This window comes from Cheilinus undulatus, linkage group 13 (assembly GCF_018320785.1).
Source record: "Cheilinus undulatus linkage group 13, ASM1832078v1, whole genome shotgun sequence".
Taxonomy (NCBI): Eukaryota; Metazoa; Chordata; class Actinopteri; order Labriformes; family Labridae; genus Cheilinus; species Cheilinus undulatus.
In genome coordinates, this window is record NC_054877.1 from 45,929,169 (window position 1) to 45,951,484 (window position 22,316).

General features: G+C 42.2%; 1 protein-coding gene across 1 annotated transcript in view; it reads left to right on the forward strand.

The window, feature by feature from the left end:
- The window catches only part of brinp2 (bone morphogenetic protein/retinoic acid inducible neural-specific 2), a 443,650-nt gene that overhangs the window by 196,609 nt on the left and 224,725 nt on the right, over positions 1 to 22,316 (forward strand). The window contains exon 2 of the mRNA XM_041803706.1: positions 7,834 to 8,296. Coding sequence (XP_041659640.1) covers positions 7,902 to 8,296 — 395 coding nt within the window. The 5' untranslated portion in view covers positions 7,834 to 7,901. The remainder of the gene's footprint in view (positions 1 to 7,833; positions 8,297 to 22,316) is intronic.

Below are 22,316 nucleotides of genomic sequence, written 5' to 3' on the forward strand. Positions count from 1 at the left end.
AGTAAATGTTTTATAAGTGAAATGTTTGATATCATGAAGTGCTTATTCAATGGAGCCGTGGTGTCCTTATTTTTCTGCTAATTTTCTTTTCTGGGAGCAGGAATGCTAGAGCGGGTCTAACCCAGCTGCTGTCCTGTAACAGTAGCTTAACTATGGTGCACCTACAGGGACAAAACAGCACATGAAAAATGTCTGGACATTCACCTCTTTTCCATGTATTCATTAAAACTTGCAGCCCTAATTTAAGGTTCCCACCTCTGTCCTCCATCTCTGGAGAATTTTCCAGAATTTTTGTTTGACATTTTCTCCTGAAGTCGGCAGGAACAGAGTTGGGTAAAGATGAGCCAAAAACTCTACATGGTGTAAAGTGGAAGGTTGCCAGGTCCAGAGTAATCAACAGGAGCCTTTACCTAACCTTGCCTACCTAAATCTAATAGAGATAGGGCTACATAGAAACTATGACGTTTGCATCTGCAGCTGCTTCAGTATCAATGATTACATTTTCTGGATGTGCGATCTGTTTCAAACACAAACGTGAGTTTATTTTAGGGCTATGACGCAGAAATCACATGCTGCTTCAAGTGTTAGTAATCAGATCCATGTCTCCAGGATGTCACAAAGATGCAGTGGAAACAAAAACCTATCATAGATCGATTGATCATCCTGGACTCAGTCTCCCTTTTTCTCCACCTCACCTCAGAGCAGTCTTTCAAACGGCCTATTTTTCCAGCTGCACATTTTTTTTGTTTTCTCCTTCCCGTCTCTCACACTTCACTCCTTTTCCCCCTTGCCTTCCCCTTTATGTGCAAACATGGCACGACAAGCCACTCTGTGCTTGCTAAGGCGATTGAAAAAATCCAATAAACATACGCCGCGGCTCACCCTTGACTCTGCTGTCATCTCGGAGATGTTATTTAAGCGCGACACGTGGTCGATTTTTCCATTCCACCTGCGTGCCCTCACCCCCTCCTTCTTCTTTTCTTCCTCAATATGGATCCCAGATGATCGTGCCTTTTCTCACTCTCCCTCCTGATCGCCCGAGTCTGGAAAGAGCCGGGTAAATAGGCAGAGGATGTGTGAATAATGCAAGGCCAACGTTAAATGTCAGGGCCAAAAAATTCACATTTCCTTCTGTTGTCTTGCGCGCATTGGCGGCATGTTTTATGCATTTTATAATTAGTGGGTGAGTCTCAGAGGAGAGGAGTGGGGGAGGGGGAGGGAGGTCAGGCAGTTATAGAGATCCTTTACTTCTGCAAAAGGTGGTTTTTAAGAAGTTACAGGACTTCATTTGAAAGGCAAATCCCACAGCTGCTAAGAGCTGGAAACCATTATTCTGAAGCCATACCTTTCTAACATGTATGAGCACCTATGGAAATACCTCTGCATATTACTATTTTAATTAGCATGGTGCTGTGGTTGGATGTTTGTAGTTGATAGAGAGGGAAAAATAAGAAAAACAAGATGCGGAAATGACTGGAAAAAGATGGAAGAAAGGAAATGAATCTTATAGATCTAATGAAATATATAGGATGAATGGGGAGCTGTGGTAAACAGGCTGAACGCTCTGTAAAGCACACATCTCAAGATTTACCGCTCCCCTGGATTTCTTTTTTTCTCCCATTTGGTTTTCCATCCTGCAACTCACTTTTTACTTTTCCTTCAAACTCCCTTCATGCTCTTGGGCTTCATTCTCCCATCCTTTCCATTGTGCCTCTCACTTCCATTTTTCTTCATTCTGTAAGAAAAAAACAACTTTATTTTGTCAGAATTTTCATTTTTTTGCTTCAATCAGTCTTGTAGGTACAGGATGTCTCATCTCCTTTCAGTTTTTGCAGAAATGTTCTCAAACAGTCTGCAGATAAAAACACATCACAGCGTTCTTTTAAGATTATTTTCAAACTTGAGTAATTTTTATCACTGAAAGGGGAAGACGCATCAACATGAAAATGATGAATTCCTCAAGAATTTCTAGTTTGGATAGTTTTATCTATAAAATAGCAGAAAGCTGCACATCCTTGCAACTTCTCTGATTATTTTTCCAATCCAAAAGTCTAAAAACTCTAAAAGAAAGATGCATACTGAGGTTATATTGATTGGTATTAATCTGTTATAAAGTCATTTAGCTTGAATGCAAAGAGAATTGTATCTGGGACAGGTGTTCCTGGTTTCAAAGACCTTGCCTAGTCTTTAATGTGGTCTCAGACTTTATAGTGGCCATGCCTAAATCATCCACGCTGTGCCAGTTTGAAGTGGCAATAATAGGTGGAAAATTTGGTGAAATGGGTTAATTTGGCAAATAATGGGCATAAATAATAGTGAAATGAGGATAAAATTGGCAAGAATTGGTATAAAAAGGGTCTAATAGTTAACCTGGCAAAGCAGATGGATACGCCCGTTTCCTTGTTTTTCACTGGGGAATCCATCTTGCAAAGCTCCCATCATGGAGGAAGAGATTAGCATGGATGCTGCTAAAGCGCCAGTTTTATCAACTTGACGACATTTCTTCAGTAAAAGAAGAACAAAGAACAGCAATGAGTTGTTTTCTTTTCAAAAATGACAAAAGCTGAGTACTTACATGTCTACAGTCGCCATGTTTTGCGTAAATCTCACTGAATAGCCATGATTTTATTTCACATTTAACCAATTTAATGCACATTTTTTTAATAAAAATGGGTAAAATATACATTTGGGAATCGTTTTAGAAATATTATTTGGTTTTTCATGGAATCTGGAGACCCCCCTCTCAGTGTCCCATGACCCCTAAGGGGGTCCTAGCCCCCACGTTGAGAACCACTGGCTTAACTGATGGAAAGCAGTTGAATTATAAATATGTTCTTTAGATGGAAGCTGTGCACATAACTGCCTGGTAACCACAAATGTCCATTGCAGCGAGTCCTCTGACCCTCTGAAGTTTGGGCTATAGGCCCTGAATATTTAGCATCATTCGCTCTTTGGCCATCCCATCTTATGGCGGGGGGGGGGGGTGTTCCCACTTTCCCGTGTAACGGAAGGAGTGAAAGCAATAGGATTAGGTAAATTCTGTCTTGAGTGCATTGATTCCTGTTTACTTTGCACTGATCCTGCAAGATCCCAGGATTGTTGTCTATGACTAAGACTGTGAGTTGCTAAAATATTGTCCAAGGATGTGAGACGGAGTTAGATGTTCGTCCTTTTAAAGTCTTTTTAAATCTGCTGTAAAGTCTCCTAGAGTATGGAAGGCATGAGTCACATGATTAAGGTCATTTTAGTGTCAGCATTCACCCTTCCTGTCGTACGCAGGGCTGCTATCAGGTGGAAGGACAGTAGTAAAATCTGACCTCCAACAACCATCTCTGTTGCTTTATTTCAGATAAAAGTTGCTCTTTAATCTGAAAACTCTTCCCGAGTATCAAATAAACTGTTTTAATCAGCGCACTTAAACATGCAGGGGTAGGCACTTAAGGGCCCGTCATTTTTTGCTGTCATTTTCCACAGTACATGATTTTTGCTCCTCCTAGGACACAACCAAAATAGAAATTAGACACCCACCATGCGGCACATTTTTAATTTGCACCAGCTCTACCTTTGGGCCAGACAGAACAAGAAACATCACCAGCATAATATTCCATTCATCTAGCTCTGATCCTGCTCTCGGATGCATAAATACATTCGTTTGACATACGACTTTGCTAATTGCCTTTTCAAACTGCGGTAATCTCTCAGTGCAGCCGGTGAAAATTAAAAATCCAGCGCCTTGAGTATTGTGTTTTCATGTTTGAGCCTGCATTTATCCACCTGAAATTAATTCCCTGATTTGTTTGTAAGATAAACTGGGAATACTTAAGATCCCAATCCACTTAAAGCATCCTCTCCGCTACTCCGCACATCCGCTCTGTAATGCTGATTTGTCCCTGAAGGCACCACCCAGCGGCCCTTCAAGTCATTAATAGTGAAATGGAGAGCGAGCCTCTTCTTCCCTTAAGGGCACTGTAAATAGCGCTTCAAATAAAGTGTTAATAAAGAGTTTGCTTTTGTGCACTGGCTGCACTCCTGCAGGTCGAAGCACGAGTTTGAATTCACGCTTGAGCTGCAGAAGGCTGATGTGTTTGCTGTGTTTTCATGTAACACCCTGATCTGGAGGTGGGTGAAGACACAGAGAGCAGCCAGACATGTCTCCGTTCTGCTGCTATAACCTCACACATTCATCACTCGATATATAACAAGAGCTCTTCAATCATTGGGCTTTAAAAGCTTTAATGAAGTCATTAAAATTTTACCTGAAATCACTTTAGTGCCTCTGCAGGAATAGTCCTGTTCGCCCTGCAGGGCTGGGTTAACTCTAATATTTAGTTCTGCATTATCATTATTATATTAATGACTACAAAAAAGGACCTGCAATAGAACTCTTAATAAATTCAACAACCTTCTGCTGTTGAATATTTTCAAAAAGTGCCTCAGACCTCCAAAATGTGTCCTAATTGTTTCACTAAAGTGCTTTTTAAAAACATAATGTGATTACTTTTGACCTCAGTGAATGACAGATATGTCATCATAGCAGCAACCTGAGTGAAACAATCATGCATGTTGGTGTTTACTCACCACGCTGATTTTTCTCTTACACTGCTGAATCAAAAAGCCTAAGCTCACGCTGACTGCCCGGATATTTTGCGAGGACATTATGGAAAATCCAGATCACTCACTGAGGAAAATGAAGCTGTTTAAATGACTCTAAGTGCAGCTTTTAGACAAATTAGAACAGAGAAAATTGCAGAATATTACAGCAGTGTTTTTACAGAAGGCTCGAGCAGTTCTAACCTGATCACCCAGAAGGTGTAGCATCTGTTGAAGCGATGCGGGTGGGACACTGCTGACCTGCATGGGCGGGGGGATTGGCATGGTGGGTGTGTTACCTCCAGCTGGACTGAAGCTGTTTCACCCTGATTTGCATGCAGCGAGGGGAGATAGATGCAGCCGATGGGGGATTTGTCTCACAGAAAGAAACATGGAGGTATTGTACCAAAAGATTTGAGGCACACTTAACAATCACGTGCACAACATTTGAGTAACTGGCTGCTAGTTGACCTGCAGTAAGATCAGCGTATATCCACTTTAATTTCTAAAGTAAACTCCCCCCAAGAAATGCAATGTTGTGCACATTGTATCCTGCTGGTGTTGTCTACATGTGTCCTATATGTACTGTTTACCAGTTTCCAACAGACACCATGTGCTCATGTGTTTCTTTTACTCTATGAATATATTCAAAAACATTTTTAGATCTACAGCAAGCTGACTATGACCAATAAAGTAGTAAACAATCTCCCCTAACTCTACAATTATGCACTGAGTTTGCGTAACCACTAGTCACGTGTGCATGCTGATCAGACAGAGAACAAAGGAAGAAAGTCAAGCATCAAGACGTCTCGTGTTTTTGAGCAGGTGATGCTGTGGATATTATTCTGTGTTCTATCAATCGGGATTGTTATGCATGCACAGCCACTCTTTGTGCAACTCTTAGCCCAACTAGAAGCATGATTGATCCAAACACAGTGTTTATACATAAAACTGTCAACTTTTTTAGACGTTTTACCTGGCGGTGGTGTAGAAAGAAAGGATTCTTCTCTACTGTAGATTTACTTAGATCATTGTTACTCAACCCTGCACAAGCAAAGAGCCAAATTGTCAATAAAGGCTTAGCAAGAGCCACAATGTAAGTGGTGAAAAGTGGCTAAAACTGATTGAAGTGGCAATAAAAACTAGAAAAGCACTCGGAGAGCGCAGACCTCCACCATTAGCCCTATCTCCCAATAATGAAGAATCCTTTGAAAAATTCCTGGATCTGTCCCCATGTGCCCCCACCACGGCACTTGCTAATTACTCCCTCCCCGATGGGGTGGAAACACGGTGAGGCAAAGCACTGGCTTGGCTACGGGTGGACTGCCATGGTGGAAGCATTGCCTGCCGGTGCCAACAGATGCACTGACAGTCTCACCCATGGTCTCATTGGACGACTGGAAGTCATGGCAGAGGGTGAATATTCCTCTATTCCTCTCAGCATTGTGAGTATTCTGGCTACAATTCGCTGTCTTTCTCTCTGTTATGCTTCGATTCGTCTCCTCGACCGGGTGTGCGTCTTTCAAACTCTATAAACTCCAAAACTTTGAATAGAAACACACCCAAAAATGCTGCTGGGATTGAAGTTACTCATGTCCGCCATCTCCTGGTGTAAAGTGGTAACAGCGCAGACCTCTACCATTAGCCCTATCTCCCAATAGTAAAGAATCCTTTAAAACAAATCCTGGATCCAGATGGTGATCTGGATCACTCCCAAAATCTAATCAGTTCTTCCTTAGGCCATTTCTGACATTTCCTGAGAATTTCATCAAAATCCATCCACAGCTTTTTGAGTTGAACAAACTAACAAACTAACAAACCCACCCGATCACATAACCTCCTTGGAGGAAGTAACAAGTTAAAGGTGGCAAATAATGGTAAAACAGTGGCAAAATAAGTGGCAAAAAGGGGCAAAGTAGGCATAAAATGGCAAAGAGTGGGAGAAAAGTGGAAAAACAGGGAGGAAAAAGTGGCAAAATAGGGCAGAAAGTGGCAAAAATGGGTAAAAAGTTGACAAAAAAATGAGTTACAGGTGGCAAAAAAATGCCCCAAAAGCATTGCAAAAAAGAGTGTAAAAGTCACTAAAATGAGCAAAAATGTGGGAAAAATTGTCAAAAAGCAGTAAAGAGTGGCAAAAATGCTGAAAACAATGGCCTTTAGTGTCAAAAAGGGCTTAAATTGGTGAAAAGTGGCAAAAAAGGAAAAAAAAACAATAGCAACTAGCAAAAAGCAGTATAAAAGAAGCAAAAAGCTGGTGGCTAAAATAGGATGGAAGTAGTAAAAATGGGCAAAAAGAAACAGCAAAAGTGGGCTTAAAACAGTAAAAATGGATCGAAGGTGTCAAAAAATTTGCAAAAAATTGCAAATAAGAGCAATGTAGAAGATCATCACCAAAGAGCCACACGTGGCTCAAGAGTCACATGTTGTGTATCACTGACTTAGACATTTGCCAGGAGCTGCATAAGGCAGAGGATTACACTTTAAGGTCATAGCTGTGTATTTCTACAGTCGTCAGGTGATGTAAATTGAGGAGAGGAAGAGTTGAAATGCACAGCACTGCAGCTCCATTCAGTGGTGGATGGCTGCTGCTGGTGCCCTGCAGGTGTCTGCATGGTCATGTGACTGAACGCTATGAATATGGGACACAAAATGAGTGACTAATGAATGGGTATTAATCAAGTAATGATTGAGCATTTTTGCATCACCCAGTATGATGATTTACTGACAGTAATCACTATCTACCCATGAACTACCAGGAAGTCGGTCGTCTATGCATGAATAACGTGTCACTGCTGGGCAGATCTGCTGCAGTGTGTGCTTATATGTATACACATAATGTATTCTCAAGTTGTACCTGTCTGCTCTGCACTTTGTAATCACATCAGTCTGTTATTGTGGTGTTGAGGAGCCAGGGCATGGAGAGATTTGTATGTGAGAAGGAGGATTTTGTAGTTGATGCGGGACCTGATAGGGAGCCAGTGAGTATAATCACCTCATCCCTAGTGCTCTCAGGCTCATTCTGTGGACTTCTGCAGTTCACGCTAAAACGTGTACATTTCAGCTGACGGTTCTTACACATTAAGACCTCTTTGTTCCTCATGTCATGTGCATCGGTACATATTTACTAGTACTTTGTATTATGCAATTTAAACCATGCACTTTATCCAGCAATGTTGAAAAGCTTGCCTTGCCTTCTTCATTAATTCCCCGATTAACCGCCATTTTTCCGTGTCTGCTCCTTAGGGCCAGCGGCAGGTGACTGTCAGAAGAAATGCCGGTCCTCGGTGAACTAGTACATCACCACCAGGACCATGGCGACTCCTTGGCCAATGAAAAGAGAGAGGTGCTCCCATGGCTCCTCCTGTCTTGCTAGATGGTTGGCGTCCTCCTTCATGCTCCTATGGTTCCCGTGGGTGTTGCTGTGGTTGCCATGGCCCACCCGAGCTGAACAAGATGGTCGTGGAGGACACAGTGGAAAGACTCTCCACGGCTCCCTGTCCTCTCCCTCATTAACCTCCTCTTCATCGTCATCGTCCTCCGCCTCGTCCCCGTCCAGCTCTTCAGCGTGGGGCTTCAACACGAGGCAGAGCGGAGGGCAGCTGGACTGGCTGCTGTCGGAGAAAGGACCTTTCCACAGATGTCCGGAGTACACGGAGTTCAGAGAGAGGTTTCAGCAGGGATTTTCTACCAGATACAAGATTTACAGGTGAGAGGGGTCCAAACTGCTGCATTTGTGTGTGTGTGGCCGGATTTGCAGGATCAGTGAGTGGGAGGATGTCAGCTGTGCTCAGCATTCATCTGCTCCTTACCTGACAAGTGCCTCTCAACCCTTTTGGCTCCTGGCTTTAGAAATGCTCCTGTGATGTAATTGCACTTTAAAAGACCAAGAGACCCAAGAGACACATTAAAAAGAAACTTTAAAATAAAAGTATATTCCAGCAGAGGCTAAGAGCACTTGTTTTTACTTCTTAATCTTGACAAGAAATGACGAGAAGAAAAACTTCTTTTTCCAGCTATAGAGCTAAAAAGTGAGGTTTGAAGATAAAGATCACTGTTCATTCTCTCTGTTGTGGATTTGGTTATCAGCCATAATGTCTGAATCATCCAAAGTAGATCTAGCATGAGCTACTTGAATGTGAAACTTAAGTGTTTGCCAGGGCGTCATGCAGGCCCAACTTCTGGGGGGCTAAGTTAGAGCGGGAGTCTAAAGGGTGATGCAATTTTCAGCCTTTTGAAACTTTTGGATTTTATTTCTGTATTTCTCTGACATTTCTGTGTCTCCACAGGTAGTCTGAGGATGGTTATGGTTTTAGGAAAACCTGAGTTGAATAATTTAAAATCCCTACAGCTTATTTCTACTTTCTCCAGCTTTCACTAATGAGATCAGCTCCACCAAAGACTGACTACATCTGACACAGCAGTCTGACAAGTTATAGTTGAAGCAACAGCTGTGATTTGGTTTTGGCCTCAGATCAGCATCTTTACCTCCCTGATGACATCACCACCATCCAGCTTTCACTAATGAGATCAGCTCCACCAAAGACTGACTACATCTGACACAGCAGTCTGACAAGTTATAGTTGAAGCAACAGCTGTGATTTGGTTTTGGCCTCAGATCAGCATCTTTACCTCCCTGATGACATCACCACCATCCTCTGATGGTCCGAAAAAGGTCAAATAACCAAAGAAACAGAGCTTCACAAAGAACCTGCTGAAAGTAAATAATGCAGTTCAATGGTAGTAATATACAATTTTGAAACAGCTGGAAACTCTGTTCAGTAAAAGCCAAACTATTGGACAGTTTCAGCCATTGACACAAAACTGTCACATCCAAGTTTTGACTTTTTTTTTTGTTTGTTTTGACTCTGTGGCTCAATCCCAATGTCCATACTCACACACTCACTGACTTTGAGGCGCACTCCCACTAAGTCCATGAGGGCTAAGGGCTGTCCCACTGTCAAACCATATAGTGTGTGAGGGATCTCTCGCTGACTTTTTGAGCCCTCCATGCACCCTTTCCAAGAGTGGGCATCTCTGCAGAGATGTGTGAGGGAATTACCCACAGTTCAATGCATTGTGACGTATGACAGGGATTTTTGGGGGATGGCCGCTGGTAAGCGTTACAAAAGTGAAGTGAAAAAGCGGAATTGCAAACAAAAAAGATGGAAGGTGCAAAAAAAGGGTTAACGTTGCAAAAAAGAAGTGGTTTTCCTTTAAGTATATTAAACTGCCTTCATCCACTGAGAAGATAAGTCTATGGGTGAGGCACGCTTCTTTTTATCTTTGTTTTAAGCTCTGCAAGATGACGGCTGTCAACAAAAAAAAACAAAGGGCTGTCCGGTTCCTGTTTCTACCACTTTAAGCCCTCGCAGCAACCATGCACTCCATCACTTTCCAGGTGCAGTCAGTTAACTCAGTGAGGGCTCAGGATTTAGGGAGGGGTTTGAGATTCAGCCAGTGACTGTTGAGTGGTCATCAGAGTGACTCTGCGACTTTTGGTGGTCATCAGAGTGACTCTGTGATTGTTGAGTGGTCATCAGAGTGACTCTGTGACTGTTGAATGGTCATCAGAGTGACTCTGTGACTGTTGACTGGCAATCACAGCGACTCTGATTGTTGAGTGGTCATCACATTGACTCTGTGATTGTTGAGTGGTCATCAGAGTGACTCTGTGACTGTTGAGTGGCAATCACAGTGACTCTGACTGTTGAGTGGTCATCAGAGTGACTCTGTGACTGCTGAGTGGTCATCAGAGTGACTCTGTGATTGTTGAGTGGTCATAAGAGTGACTCTGTGACTGTTGAGTGGTCATCAGAGTGACTCTGTGATTGTTGAGTGGTCATCAGAGTGACTCTGTGATTGTTGAATGGTCATTAGAGTGACTCTGTGACTGTTGAGTGGTCATCAGAGTGACTCTTTGACTGTTGAGTGGTCATTAGAGTGACTCTGTGACTGTTGAGTGGTCATTAGATTGACTCTGCGACTTTTGGTGGTCATCAGAGTGAATATGTGACTGTTGAGTGGCAATCACAGTGACTCTGTGACTGTTGATTGGTCATCAGAGTGACTCTGTTACTGTTGAGTGGTCATCAGAGTGACTCTGTGATTGTTGAGTGGTCATCAGAGTGACTCTATGACTGTTGAGTGGTCATCAGAGTGACTGTGACTTTTGGTGGTCATCAGAGTGACTCGGTGACTGTTGAGTGGTCATTAGAGGGAATATGTGACTGTTGAGTGTCCATCAGACTGAGTCTGTGACTGTTGAGTGGTCATTAGAGAGAATATGTGACTGTTGAGTGGCCATCAGACTGAGTCTGTGACTGTTGAGTGGTCATCAGAGTGACTCTGTGACTGTTGAGTGGTTTTACTTTTCACCCCTGTATATTTGGTCACATTTTTTTATGTATCCATGATTTATGGTTTGCATTTTAGCCACAGGTTGTCAGTTGCTGAGCCCATACAGTGCTTGATGGTAACCAGCTGCCAAAAAACATTTAGTTGACTTTTATTAGCTTGAATCTGCAAATGTTTTATAAACAGCAATTTTTCCATCTGTTTATGAAGTTGCACATCCTGCTGTGTTTCAAAGAAGAAAGTTAATCAAAATAAAAGTACCTAACTTAATTTTGCATAGCAAAGTAATGGCCTGGAGTTTTTAAAGCAAACATCACTCAGAAGAATACATAAGCAATATAACCATATTTTTCCTATGAAATGGAATGAATTAGTTATAATGAAATAATATAAATGCACAGAGACAAACTGTAGAGGTCAATATGATGTTTTCTATCTTTTCAGCTCTGCCTTTGTATATAAATCATTTTTCTCATAATGCAGCACTGGCACTAGAATTCAATCAAGTCCCTTCTGCCTGTGTATGAGAGCATGTAATGAAAAGATGTTCTGTATCACTTTTTATCACTCAAAACAAACATTATTGTCAAAACGCTGCTCCCCAGTATTCAAATTCACCTGATGGCGAGAAATCCAATTCAAGCAGCCGCATTATGATTTGTGTAAAGCAGGATTAAGACAACATCTCCTTTTTTCAATGTTGTTCTTTTGTCTTTGTTTTAATGCAGAAAACTAAAAAACAATAGCTTCTGAGTAAAAAGTAATTAGCTTTTAAAATTGTTATGTGTCCTCAGGCAGTGGAATTTGTAAGGAGGAGTCTTAGTGCATTTTGTTTGTGAGTTAAAGTTAAAAAGAAAGATAAGAGGGCAGCTTGTGTTAATAAGGCAGCTCTGGTTGGTCAAAGTCTGACTGATCACTTTTATGAGCGAGTATTTAAACCTGTCGTATAAGAAAATATAGAGCAGATATTTATCATAGTCATAAAGAATGACATTCAGCTTTCACTTATCTCAGGCCTTTTCATCCAAAGGTGTTTTATGATTACGTCTGTCTGACTCCAAACCCATAAAACAGACAGAAATCTTTCCATTTATCTTTTTTTAATAAAAGTCAACTTCAGAAGAAATGTATTCAAAGGATGAATCATGGTTTCAGGGTGCAATAGGAAAAATCTTACCGTAAATCAGGAACAGGACGAGATTAGACTCAGCTGAGATGGAATCAGAGGGTTACCTGTGAATTTGGTATCAGAAACACTGAGATTGATTATCAAATTTATCAAGTGTATAGAGTATAATTCAGTATTACTATCTGTATGAGATGGTATCAAAATATCCTTTTATTTTTTCAGCTAAAATTCAACTTTAGCTATAATGGGGACCGGTGGTTCTCAACTGCTCTACCCATAGGGCCCATATTGAAGTATGGACCTTAGATGAAAAAAAAAAAAACAAAAAAAAAAACACATATGACTGAATAAAGAAACTGGCCAAACAATAGCATCCATGATCATTGGGTCACAGACTTCATCAACAATACAGTCAGAAGGACAAACCGAAACAATCACAATAATCACTCCAAATATCCACGAAAGAGTAGAATCAGCTGTTTACAGCCTTTCTGCCTCTCTGTGAGTGACACATTTCAGCACCGTGGACAGCGCCACATTATATGAGTGACACATGCCAGCACCGTGGACAGTCCCACATTAACACAGCAGACATTTTCAGCACAAACTTCAACAATTGTACCTTTTACAGCACAAATGCACACTCTTACACAACCTTACATTCATTACACGCCCAAAATATATATAATCATCAAATGTATCAATCTTCTGAATGATTGTTGTTGTTTTATTTATTATTATTTCATCGTGCCATACACCAAAAGAGGTGCCTAGCCCTCATGGCTTACAAGACACTGAAATACAAAACAAATAAGAGCAATCAAGCAAAGATGAGAGCAACTCATCACATTACATATCAGACAGGAACAAATCAAGTGTTAACAAAATGTTGCACATTAGCAATTAGACTTTACACTTGTTATTAGACAGCAGCTTTAGTCAAATATAAAGTGTCCTCTTACACTGTTGAAAAGCATTCAGCACAAATTGTCACTTTGTGAGTAAACAAAAATTTGAGTCTTTCTTCATCAGAGATAGAAAACAAATCAGGACACTCTGCAGACATGGTAATGATAATATCGACTTCACAGCAGCAGAGTACAGAATGACATCAAAATGTAAGCTTACCTGTTTATTTGGGTCAAACAGCCCTCTATTGATCCCTTGGCCTCCTTTCTCTTTTCTTTACATGACTGACACTGTTAGGTGTGAACTTGTCTTAGTTTTTCATGCTGCTTTTAATGTTATCATCTTTTACATTCGCCGCTGACACTACTTTAGTCTGACGGATGCACCAGCTTATTACAAAACATATCAAAGTTGGTCTTCAGGAGGCAGATGGTCGAGTGGTTTAAGGCGCTGCCCATGTACGTGAGCGGCTCGGGTTCAAATCCAGCCTGTGGCCCTTTGCCGCCTGTCTCTCCCCACTCTCTTCCCTGTTTCCAAGTCTATCCATTGTCCTTGCTCTATAAAATAAAGGCATGAAAAGACCCAAAAATAAATCTTAAAAAAAAAAAAAAAAAAAAAAAAAGTTGATCTTCATTTTCACATTCTGACCTTCCCTCTAGCTGCTCAACCAGATTTCAGGAATTAAAAACTTAACATGTGTGATGAAGAGCACAAAACTCCTGCTTCAGGTATCATTGTGACGAGACCTCACCCAGACCTTTGTTCCCAAGACAGGAATGCACCAGTATGTGCTGCGCAATAGAGGCACGATATAACGCATATTTAAGTTGATAAAATAGGCTTGATTGTAAAAATGAAATTAGAAGTAAATGAAAGAGCAACATGTTTTATAGATAAAATATATTAAACTGTTAAAAAAGTTATTTCAAATTTGGCACAGCTGCAGAGAGCCACATGCAGCTCAGGAGCCGCAGGTTCCCAACCCGCGGCCTATATGTAGAATAATACACTCCCCATTGACAGATACTGGTCCATGTAGAGCAACACTTGCTGAACAGACATTAACCTACTGTATGCTGAGACAGAAACCTGCCCTAGCGATGGAGTCTTGTCCTAATGGCAGATACTTGCCCTGTTGACAGATATAGTCGCTGACACATGTTCCATTGACTGGATATGGCTAATTATGTGACAATACTTGCTCTGTTGACAGTTTTTAGCCTATCAGGACAATACTTGGCTCATGCGGAGAAATGCACTGACCAGTACTCGCCTTGTTGGAGGATTTCAGCCCAAATAATGGTGGACACTTCCCTTTTGGGTTTACATAACAATGGACAATTCCCCTATTGACAGATATCAGCTGATGGACTGACTGCTCATTTCTGTCTATTTTAGACACATGCGTCATTATGATGTCCGACTCTGCAGGGCATTTTTCAAGGTTAGTGAGGACAGAAGGCCTGACTTCAACTTATTCTAATCTACAAAGCTTTTATAGTCGTCAATGATTCTAGATAGATATAGTAGTCTAGATATAGACAAACAGAATTCTGATGTCTGCCTACAGTAGAGATATGCAAAGCTGTTTAACCATAACTTTGTGGGTTTTATGTTGGATGTACTTCTTGTGTTGGAAGCTAGAATCTCCCTTTTTGGCCCAAACATTTCCCTGCTGGAAAGGACAGTGTGCCAAAGCAGGAGGTGTCAGTGTGTGTCCAGAATCTGTTCGCTGTGCGCTCTATAAATAATGCAGCGCAGTCCTGTGCCAGGTCCGGAGTTCATGGCCGTCTCTGTCACCATTATCATTACTCCAAATTTAATACCAACAGTGATGGATATAAACTGCCTCCGCTGGAGCTGCAATTCGCTTTTCCATTTCCTCAGCTTGGAATATCTATGTATGATTCTTCATTTCCTACCCCTTCCTTCCGTCCTTCCCTCACTGAGCTATTTAAAAATAGTTTCTCTCAGCCTTGAAAGTTGTCACCGCCGTTTGTACTGTCAGAAATGCAGACTTGCTGTAGAGTTATATGTTCTAATTATCTTTTCTGTTTTCGTTCCCTTTGACCATAACAGACCTAGTCTGTTTCAAAAGATGTTCACTTAAGTGTAAAGCATTTTAAAGTGAATCATACACACCACCCCTTCACTTTCACTGTCTGTCTTGCCAACTTTCTTTTGTTCATCTGCGTTGCTTCAGGAGTCGTCAGCGAAGCATGTGAAGATTTGTGATGGCCTGGTTCAGCAAGTGCACGATTCAGACTTGGCTATCCCTCTGGTCACTTGGTTGTTAGACATTTTTAAGGGCACTTTTAAGTCTTTTAGCCGACCCGCTCCCTCTGTGTGTCATCCCTTCGCTCTCACACTGGAGGTGGTTTTGTCTCACATACCCCTGCCTTTCCTTCCTCTCTGTCTCACTCTGCCTTGACTTGAATGAAATGGAAATGACAGCATCATGAAAGGGAGGAGAAGTGTGAAATGACAGGTGAAGGGTTTAGAGCAGAAGTGGGGCAGATTGTCATTTGACTCTGCTTTTAGCTGTGAGACACTCACACGTCGTTGAGGGAGAAACATGGAAAACTTCTTCTGATGAATTTGATTCAGCGTACAACTTTTTTTGGTTTCTGCCACGTACTTCTTTTTTTACCCTACAGCCTGTTGCAGAAGACTTTACGTTGTTCCTCACCGCAGGGACTTTTTTAGGAAGAGCTCCAATCATCTTACAAATCACCTTTTCTTTCTAGAAAGTGCATTTACAGATGAAACAAAGCCTATATTTTACTACTTTTATCCCAAAGACAACCTGAGTAAACACAAAATACAGTTAAGGGAAAAAAGCCAAACTCACCTATGTGATAAAGCCACTGCTCCCTAAACCTAGTAACAGGTTGTTCCACCCTGGACAGCAACAACTGCAAACAAGTATTTAGGAAAACTGGCAACAGGTCTTCCCCATCCCTGTGGAGGAATTTTGGCCGACTTTTCTTTGCAGAATTGTTTTCATTCAGCCACGTTGGAGGTTTTGAAGGATGAACTGCCCGTTTACGGTCCCCAGACCATCACACTGTTTGTTGGTTTGCTGTGTTAGTTTTACTCCAGATGTAGTATTTTTTACTAATGAAACACAGATTGGCTCTGCGCCACGTTGCTTAGATGCAGATATCTGTGCAAAAGGAGCTCTAATCAACTACTGAATGCTTAAACAAGCATGATTTTCCATAAGGTTTTCAGTTTTATATTACTCTTTTTGGACTGGTGTTTTGGGAAATTCAAATTATCTGAAATCTTAAATTATTTGTGGATTTTTTTGTTTATTTTTGTGAGCTGTAAGCCGTAATCAACAAGATTAAAACTGAAAAAAAAAAAATCTTACAGACATTATGCTCTATTTTTTCTAAAGGCACCTGTACTTGTGATATTGCTAAAATATACCATATTGCCCAAAGTATTTACTCACCCATCCAAATAATTGAAATCAGGTGTTTCAATCACTTCCATGTCCACAGGTGTATAAAATCAAGCACCTAGGCATAGAGACTGTTTCTACAAACATGTGTGAAAGAATGGGTCGCTCTCAGGAGCTCAGTGAATTCCAGCGTGGTACTGTGATAGGATGCCACCTGTGCAACAAGTCCAGTGGTGAAATTTCCTGGCTCCTAAATATTCCACAGTCAACTGTCAGTGGTATTATAACAAAGTGGAAGCCACTGAGAACAACAGCAACTCAGCCACGACGTGGTAGGCCATGTAAAATGACGGAGCGGGGAGGCACGTAGTGCGCAGAGGTCGCCGAGTTTCTGCAGAGTCAATCGCTACAGACCTACAAACTTCATGTGGCCTTCAGATTAGCTCAAGAACAGTATGTAGAGAGCTTCATGGAATGGGTTTCTATGGCTGAGCAGCTGCATCTAAGCCATACATCACCATGTGCAATGCAAAGCATGGGAAGCAGTGGTGTAAAGCACACCACCACTGGACTCTAGGGCAGTGGAGACGTGTTCCCTGGAGTGATGAATCACACTTCTCTATCTGGCAACCTGATGGACGAGTCTGGGTTTGGCGGTTGCCAGGAGAACGGTGCTTATCTGACTGCATTGTGCCAAGTGTAAAGTTTGGTGGAGGGGGATTATGGTGTGGGCTTGTTTATCAGGAGCTGGGCTTGGTCCCTTGGTTCCAGTGAAAGGAACTCTGAATGCTTCAGCATACCAAGAGATTTTGGACAATTCCATGCTCCCAACTTTGTGGGAACAGTTTGGGGATGGCCCCTTCCTGTTCCAACATGACTGTGCACCAGTGCACAAAGCAAGGTCCATAGAGACATGGATGAGAGAGTTTGGTGTGGATGAACTTGACTGGCCTGCACAGAGTCCTGACCTCAACCCAACAGAACACCTTTGGGACGAATTAGAGCGGAGACTGAGAGCCAGGCCTTCTCGTCCAACATCAGTGTGTGACCTCACAAATGCACTTCTGGAAGAATGGTCAAAAATTCCCCTAAACACACTCCTAAACCTTGTGGAAAGCCTTCCCAGAAGAGCTGAAGCTGTTATAGCTGCAAAGGGTGGACCCACGTCGTATTAGACCCTGTGGATTAAGAATGGGATGTCACTTAAGTTCATATGTGAGTCAAGGCAGGTGAGCGAATACTTTTGACAATATAGTGTATTTGACCTATCTCTAAAGCAATGACAAATCAACCAAGAGGCTTCAAGCAGATGGCCACCAGTCTACCAGATACCATCATAGTGACATCTGGTGATCATAGAGTTTAAAATCCTCAATAATCCTGAATCCCTCCCATTATTTGCAATGCTTTGTGTTTTTCTGTACAGTCCATACGGTTTTGTGTATCAGCCATCTGCTGATAACAAAAGAACCTATGTCAGTTTAGTGTTACTTTGATTTCCAATGGAAAATTCTCCACTAGTCTCTTTACTGTTTCTTTGCATGGTCCTGGGTCTCACTGGCTCTTTTTCCTCTTGTCATTGAATCTGTAACCTCTGACCTCTGCTGCTCCAGCTGCAGAAAGAGTTAAAAAAGACCAGCCAAGTCCTACTGAGTACTGATAACATGCCTGATAGAAATAAAAGTATTATACGTTCTGAAGAGCCAATAAGATCTAACACATGCTATCATCTAACAGCAACAGAGAGGGACCTTTATGTAGGTGAACTCTGAGAAGTACCAAGGTGAAATCAATATAACATCAAACACTTTTACTGATATAGTAAAAATCCCAGCAAATATACGAATGTTGTGTTTTTAAACACTTCAGAGAGGTCATGTCTAGACTGTAGTCTTTGTGGTATTATTTAATGAAAACCCCAATGGGCCCACGCTTTCAACCTCCTTTTCAACAAGCAGAAACATCAAGCAGAATCAGACGCACCCATACACAGCGTTCTGCTCTAAACCAGCTGGTATTAGAAAAAAAAAATATTTTTGGTATTTGGCTGAACATTTTTAACATCCCAGCACAATAAAACTAACTATGCACAGACATTCTGACAAGTAAGTGAATGATCATAAAGTTGATATATGCACACACTGCAACCCCAGAGCATACAGCCGTGTTTGTAGTTTATGCCCTAAGCTCTCTGATGTGCCTTCTCAAAGTATCCACCAGTGACATGGACCACATAGAGCCAATCATATGCTGGGCTATGTTCAGGTTAAGAGCAAGTAAAATGTAAAGGGGACATATTATGCAAAATAGACTTTTTCAGGTTTTTCTAACAAAAACATGTGCATCTGGTCTGTCCACAATCCCCCCAAGCACCAGAAAAATCCATTCTCTCACCCACTCTCTTTCTCCACCTTTCAGAAAATGTGTGCTAAAACAAGCCGTTCTCAGGTTTATCCCCTCATGATGTCACGTGGGGACTTTGCCGGGCCCCCAGGTTCGGTTGGCCCTCCCAACTTGGAAGAAAGTTCCACCCTCCTCTCCTGATCAGATCAGGAGCCACGTCCATTAAGCCACATCCCTTTCCTGAGTCAGGGGCGGAGTCAGACAGCTCATTAACATTTCAGCCAGTAATCTCACTTGAAGTTTGTTTAACCATTATGCAACATATTATGTTTGGCGCCAGGCTCCGACTCAATCACTCCTCACAGATTTTACATACAGAATTTGAGGAGTGATAATGTAACAGCTTTAACCCCCAGTTGGAGCCAACAGGTGGATGCTGGGGTGGAGGGGGGTTGCAAGCGAGAGCCCTGCATTAATCCAGGCGCAGCGATGCAGCAGAGGAAGAGAAAGGAAAATCTCGCAGCTTAAATAGCCAACTAGTTTAGGAGGATGTGAGTCATGTGATTTGATTAAGAGGCATATCAGGCGTGAATGATTGACTCGAGATTCTGGCAGAACTAACTCGCAGGCTTCGTTTCATTTAACGCCACAGACACAGAAACGGCTCGTTTTGAACACGATTGAAACCAAGGAGTTTTTAGACATGCAAAGATCCAATACTGGAGTGTTTTTCAGCAACAAACATCACAGGCATGTTTTGGGGACCTCTGAGACCAAAATAAACTTGTCTTGAAAGGGTAAAATGTGTCCCCGTTAAAGTCAAGCAAGTCCATAGCAGCTGTCAGTCCAAAGCCATGTTTCACAGGAACCTAGACAGGGCATACAAAGACAGAAATAAAGTTAGTAGAGGGCAGGGATAGAGCATGAAGCATGAAGATGGAGACAGACAGATGCTGTGTCATTTTCTCCAATAGTCTAAGCCAGTAGCAACGTAAAAATGATTATGCTCCAAGCCTTAGCTCTATAAGCTGGAGCAGGACGGAAAGTTTGACCTTTGTTTTTCTGTGGAGCAACCCCTACATTTATCCAGGAAGAGCTGAGTGCCCCCACCCCCACTCAAGATAAAAAAATGCAATTTAAAGTATTTTCATTCAGATATTACTGACAAAAAAAAGTCACAGTTTTTCTCCCCACCAACAAAACCTGTATACAATATCCATCTATTCATTTTCTACATAGGATGGAGCCTATCCCAGCCATTATTGGGCAAGAGGCGGGGAAGACCCTGGACTGGTTTCCAGTCAATCACAGAGCTAACACTTATGGCCAATTTGGGCTCAATCCCATTTCTACTCCTTAACCCTTCCCCTTCATCTACCCCTTCCTCTTGCACCTTTAAACAGAGTGGTAAGGGGTGGGGGCGAAAACCTTCCCTTAAGAAACGAGACGCCACTTGATTGCTGTTCATCATCACACGTTGTCAATAAACAGTGAGTCATCAGAGGTGACTATAAAGCTTTGACCATCTCATTCATACTATGGATCTCCATGCTGATCTTCTCCATATATGTATACAGTTAATAACCCTCGTTTACATGTGTACGTACTAAAAACACCATAAACTCCCATCCCTAGTAGCTAAAGATTGAATATATGAGAAAAAAAAACAACTGCTGTGTTTCCTATGATCATTATACCGAAAATATTTTTACATTTATGCACCTCCTTCGTAGTCAGTTGAGCCATTTTGCAGTTGAACACAGTGCATGGAGGGAAATTCATCATACCCCTTGGTTTCAAGTGTGGTCCTGGAAAATCTTCGTTTCAAGGGCTATGTAGCCCTGGGCCCTTAGCCCTCTATCCAAACCTTGTCACCGTTTTGATGAGCACGCCTGGTGGTGAGAAGAAGAAAAATATTCCAAAGACTCTGGAAAGGAAACTAGTGAGAGATGTGTTCCCAGACCCCAGAACAACTGCCAAGACACTAGAACTTAACCATGTCAGGAATTGTAGTCTCATAGAATACACTGAAGCCGTGAATGCACTGAGAGGCTGCAGACTAAGAAAAAGTCACTTCAACAGAAGAAACACCTTCGGGGCGCAGGTGGCCGAGTGGTTAAGGCATGCCTCATATATGCGGATGGCCCGGTTCGAATCTGGCCTGAAGCTCTTTACCACATGTCTCTCCCCCACCCTCGTCCCTGTTTCCGATTCTATCCACTATCCACCTCTATCAAATAAAGGCACAAAAATGGCCAAAATAAACCTTAAAAAAAAAAAAAAAAAAAAAAAGAGAGACACCTTCAAGCCAAACTGCAGTATGCTCAGGACTACCTGGAGAAAGAGTATGGCTACTGGCAGCATGTCCTTTGGTCCAGTTAGACCAAACTAGCGATCTTTGGCCATAGAGACATTACTGATGTTTAAAGACAGAAGGAAGAGGAGCATAACCCAAAGAACACCGTCCCCACAGCGAAACATGGTGGGAGTGTTATGCCTGAACTGGGAATCTCATATGTATGGAATCATGAAAGAAAGAAGGATAAAACCTCAAGCAATCAGCAGCATAACAGGGTCTCGGTAGTCACTTAATCTTCCAAAACATCCATGGCTCCTGATGAAGAACTGCTGTACCTCCAGAAGACTGAAGAACGTTTTTGACTGGCCTGCATAAAGCCCGGACTTGAATCAGATTGAGAATCTGCAGGGTTAACTGAAGACCAACGTCCATGCCAGAAGACTATCAAATCTGGAGGAGCTTGAGAGATTGGCCAAAGAAGAATGAGCTGGGATTTTTCAGAAGACATGTTGAAAACGACAACAAATGACAACAGGCTGTTATCCAGCAAAAAGGGGACCGGCGGCACAGGGGATAGCGCTGTTGCCTCACAGCAAGAAGGTCGCTGGTTTGCTCCCCGGTCAGGGCCAGGGCCTTTCTGTGTGGAGTTTGCATGTTCTCCCTGTGCACGGGTACTCCGGCTTCCTCCCACCACCATATGTCAGCCCTGCGAGTGACTGGCGACCAGTCCAGGGTGTACCCTGCCTCTCGCCCGATGACAGCTGGGATAGGCTCCAGCCCCCCCGTGACCCGGAATGGAATAAGCGGTATAGAAAATGGATGGTTCTCAGCCCTAACCAAGTATTTTAGAGTGTCTAAGCTTGACTGTGGATGCTTCAGGTCTCAGTTTATGCAGATCCTTTCATACGAGGCAGTGATATTGGATGCTACTCCCTGTTACTAAGAAACAAGTACGCAGATTGCTCTGTTCGTAGGGATGCTAAATGAATTCACTCGTCTCTTAATGAGTTCTGCAGGAGCCTTCAATTCAGATACGAACAATTCACAGCTTAGTCATAAGCAACAGTTTCCCATTGTGTCCTCTCATCTCAGCTCCTCTACCTCGCCATCTCTCTCCCGCTCTCTCAGTGCACTTTGTAAATGCATTTCTAAATTTCAGGGCTTGTTTTCAGGCTTGGATTGGATTGCTGCTTTCCCACAACAACAAAGCACTTGCACATTTCAGCCGCTGCCTCATACTCAAAGTGTTCTTCAAGATCACTGGCACATATTTCCCCAATTTG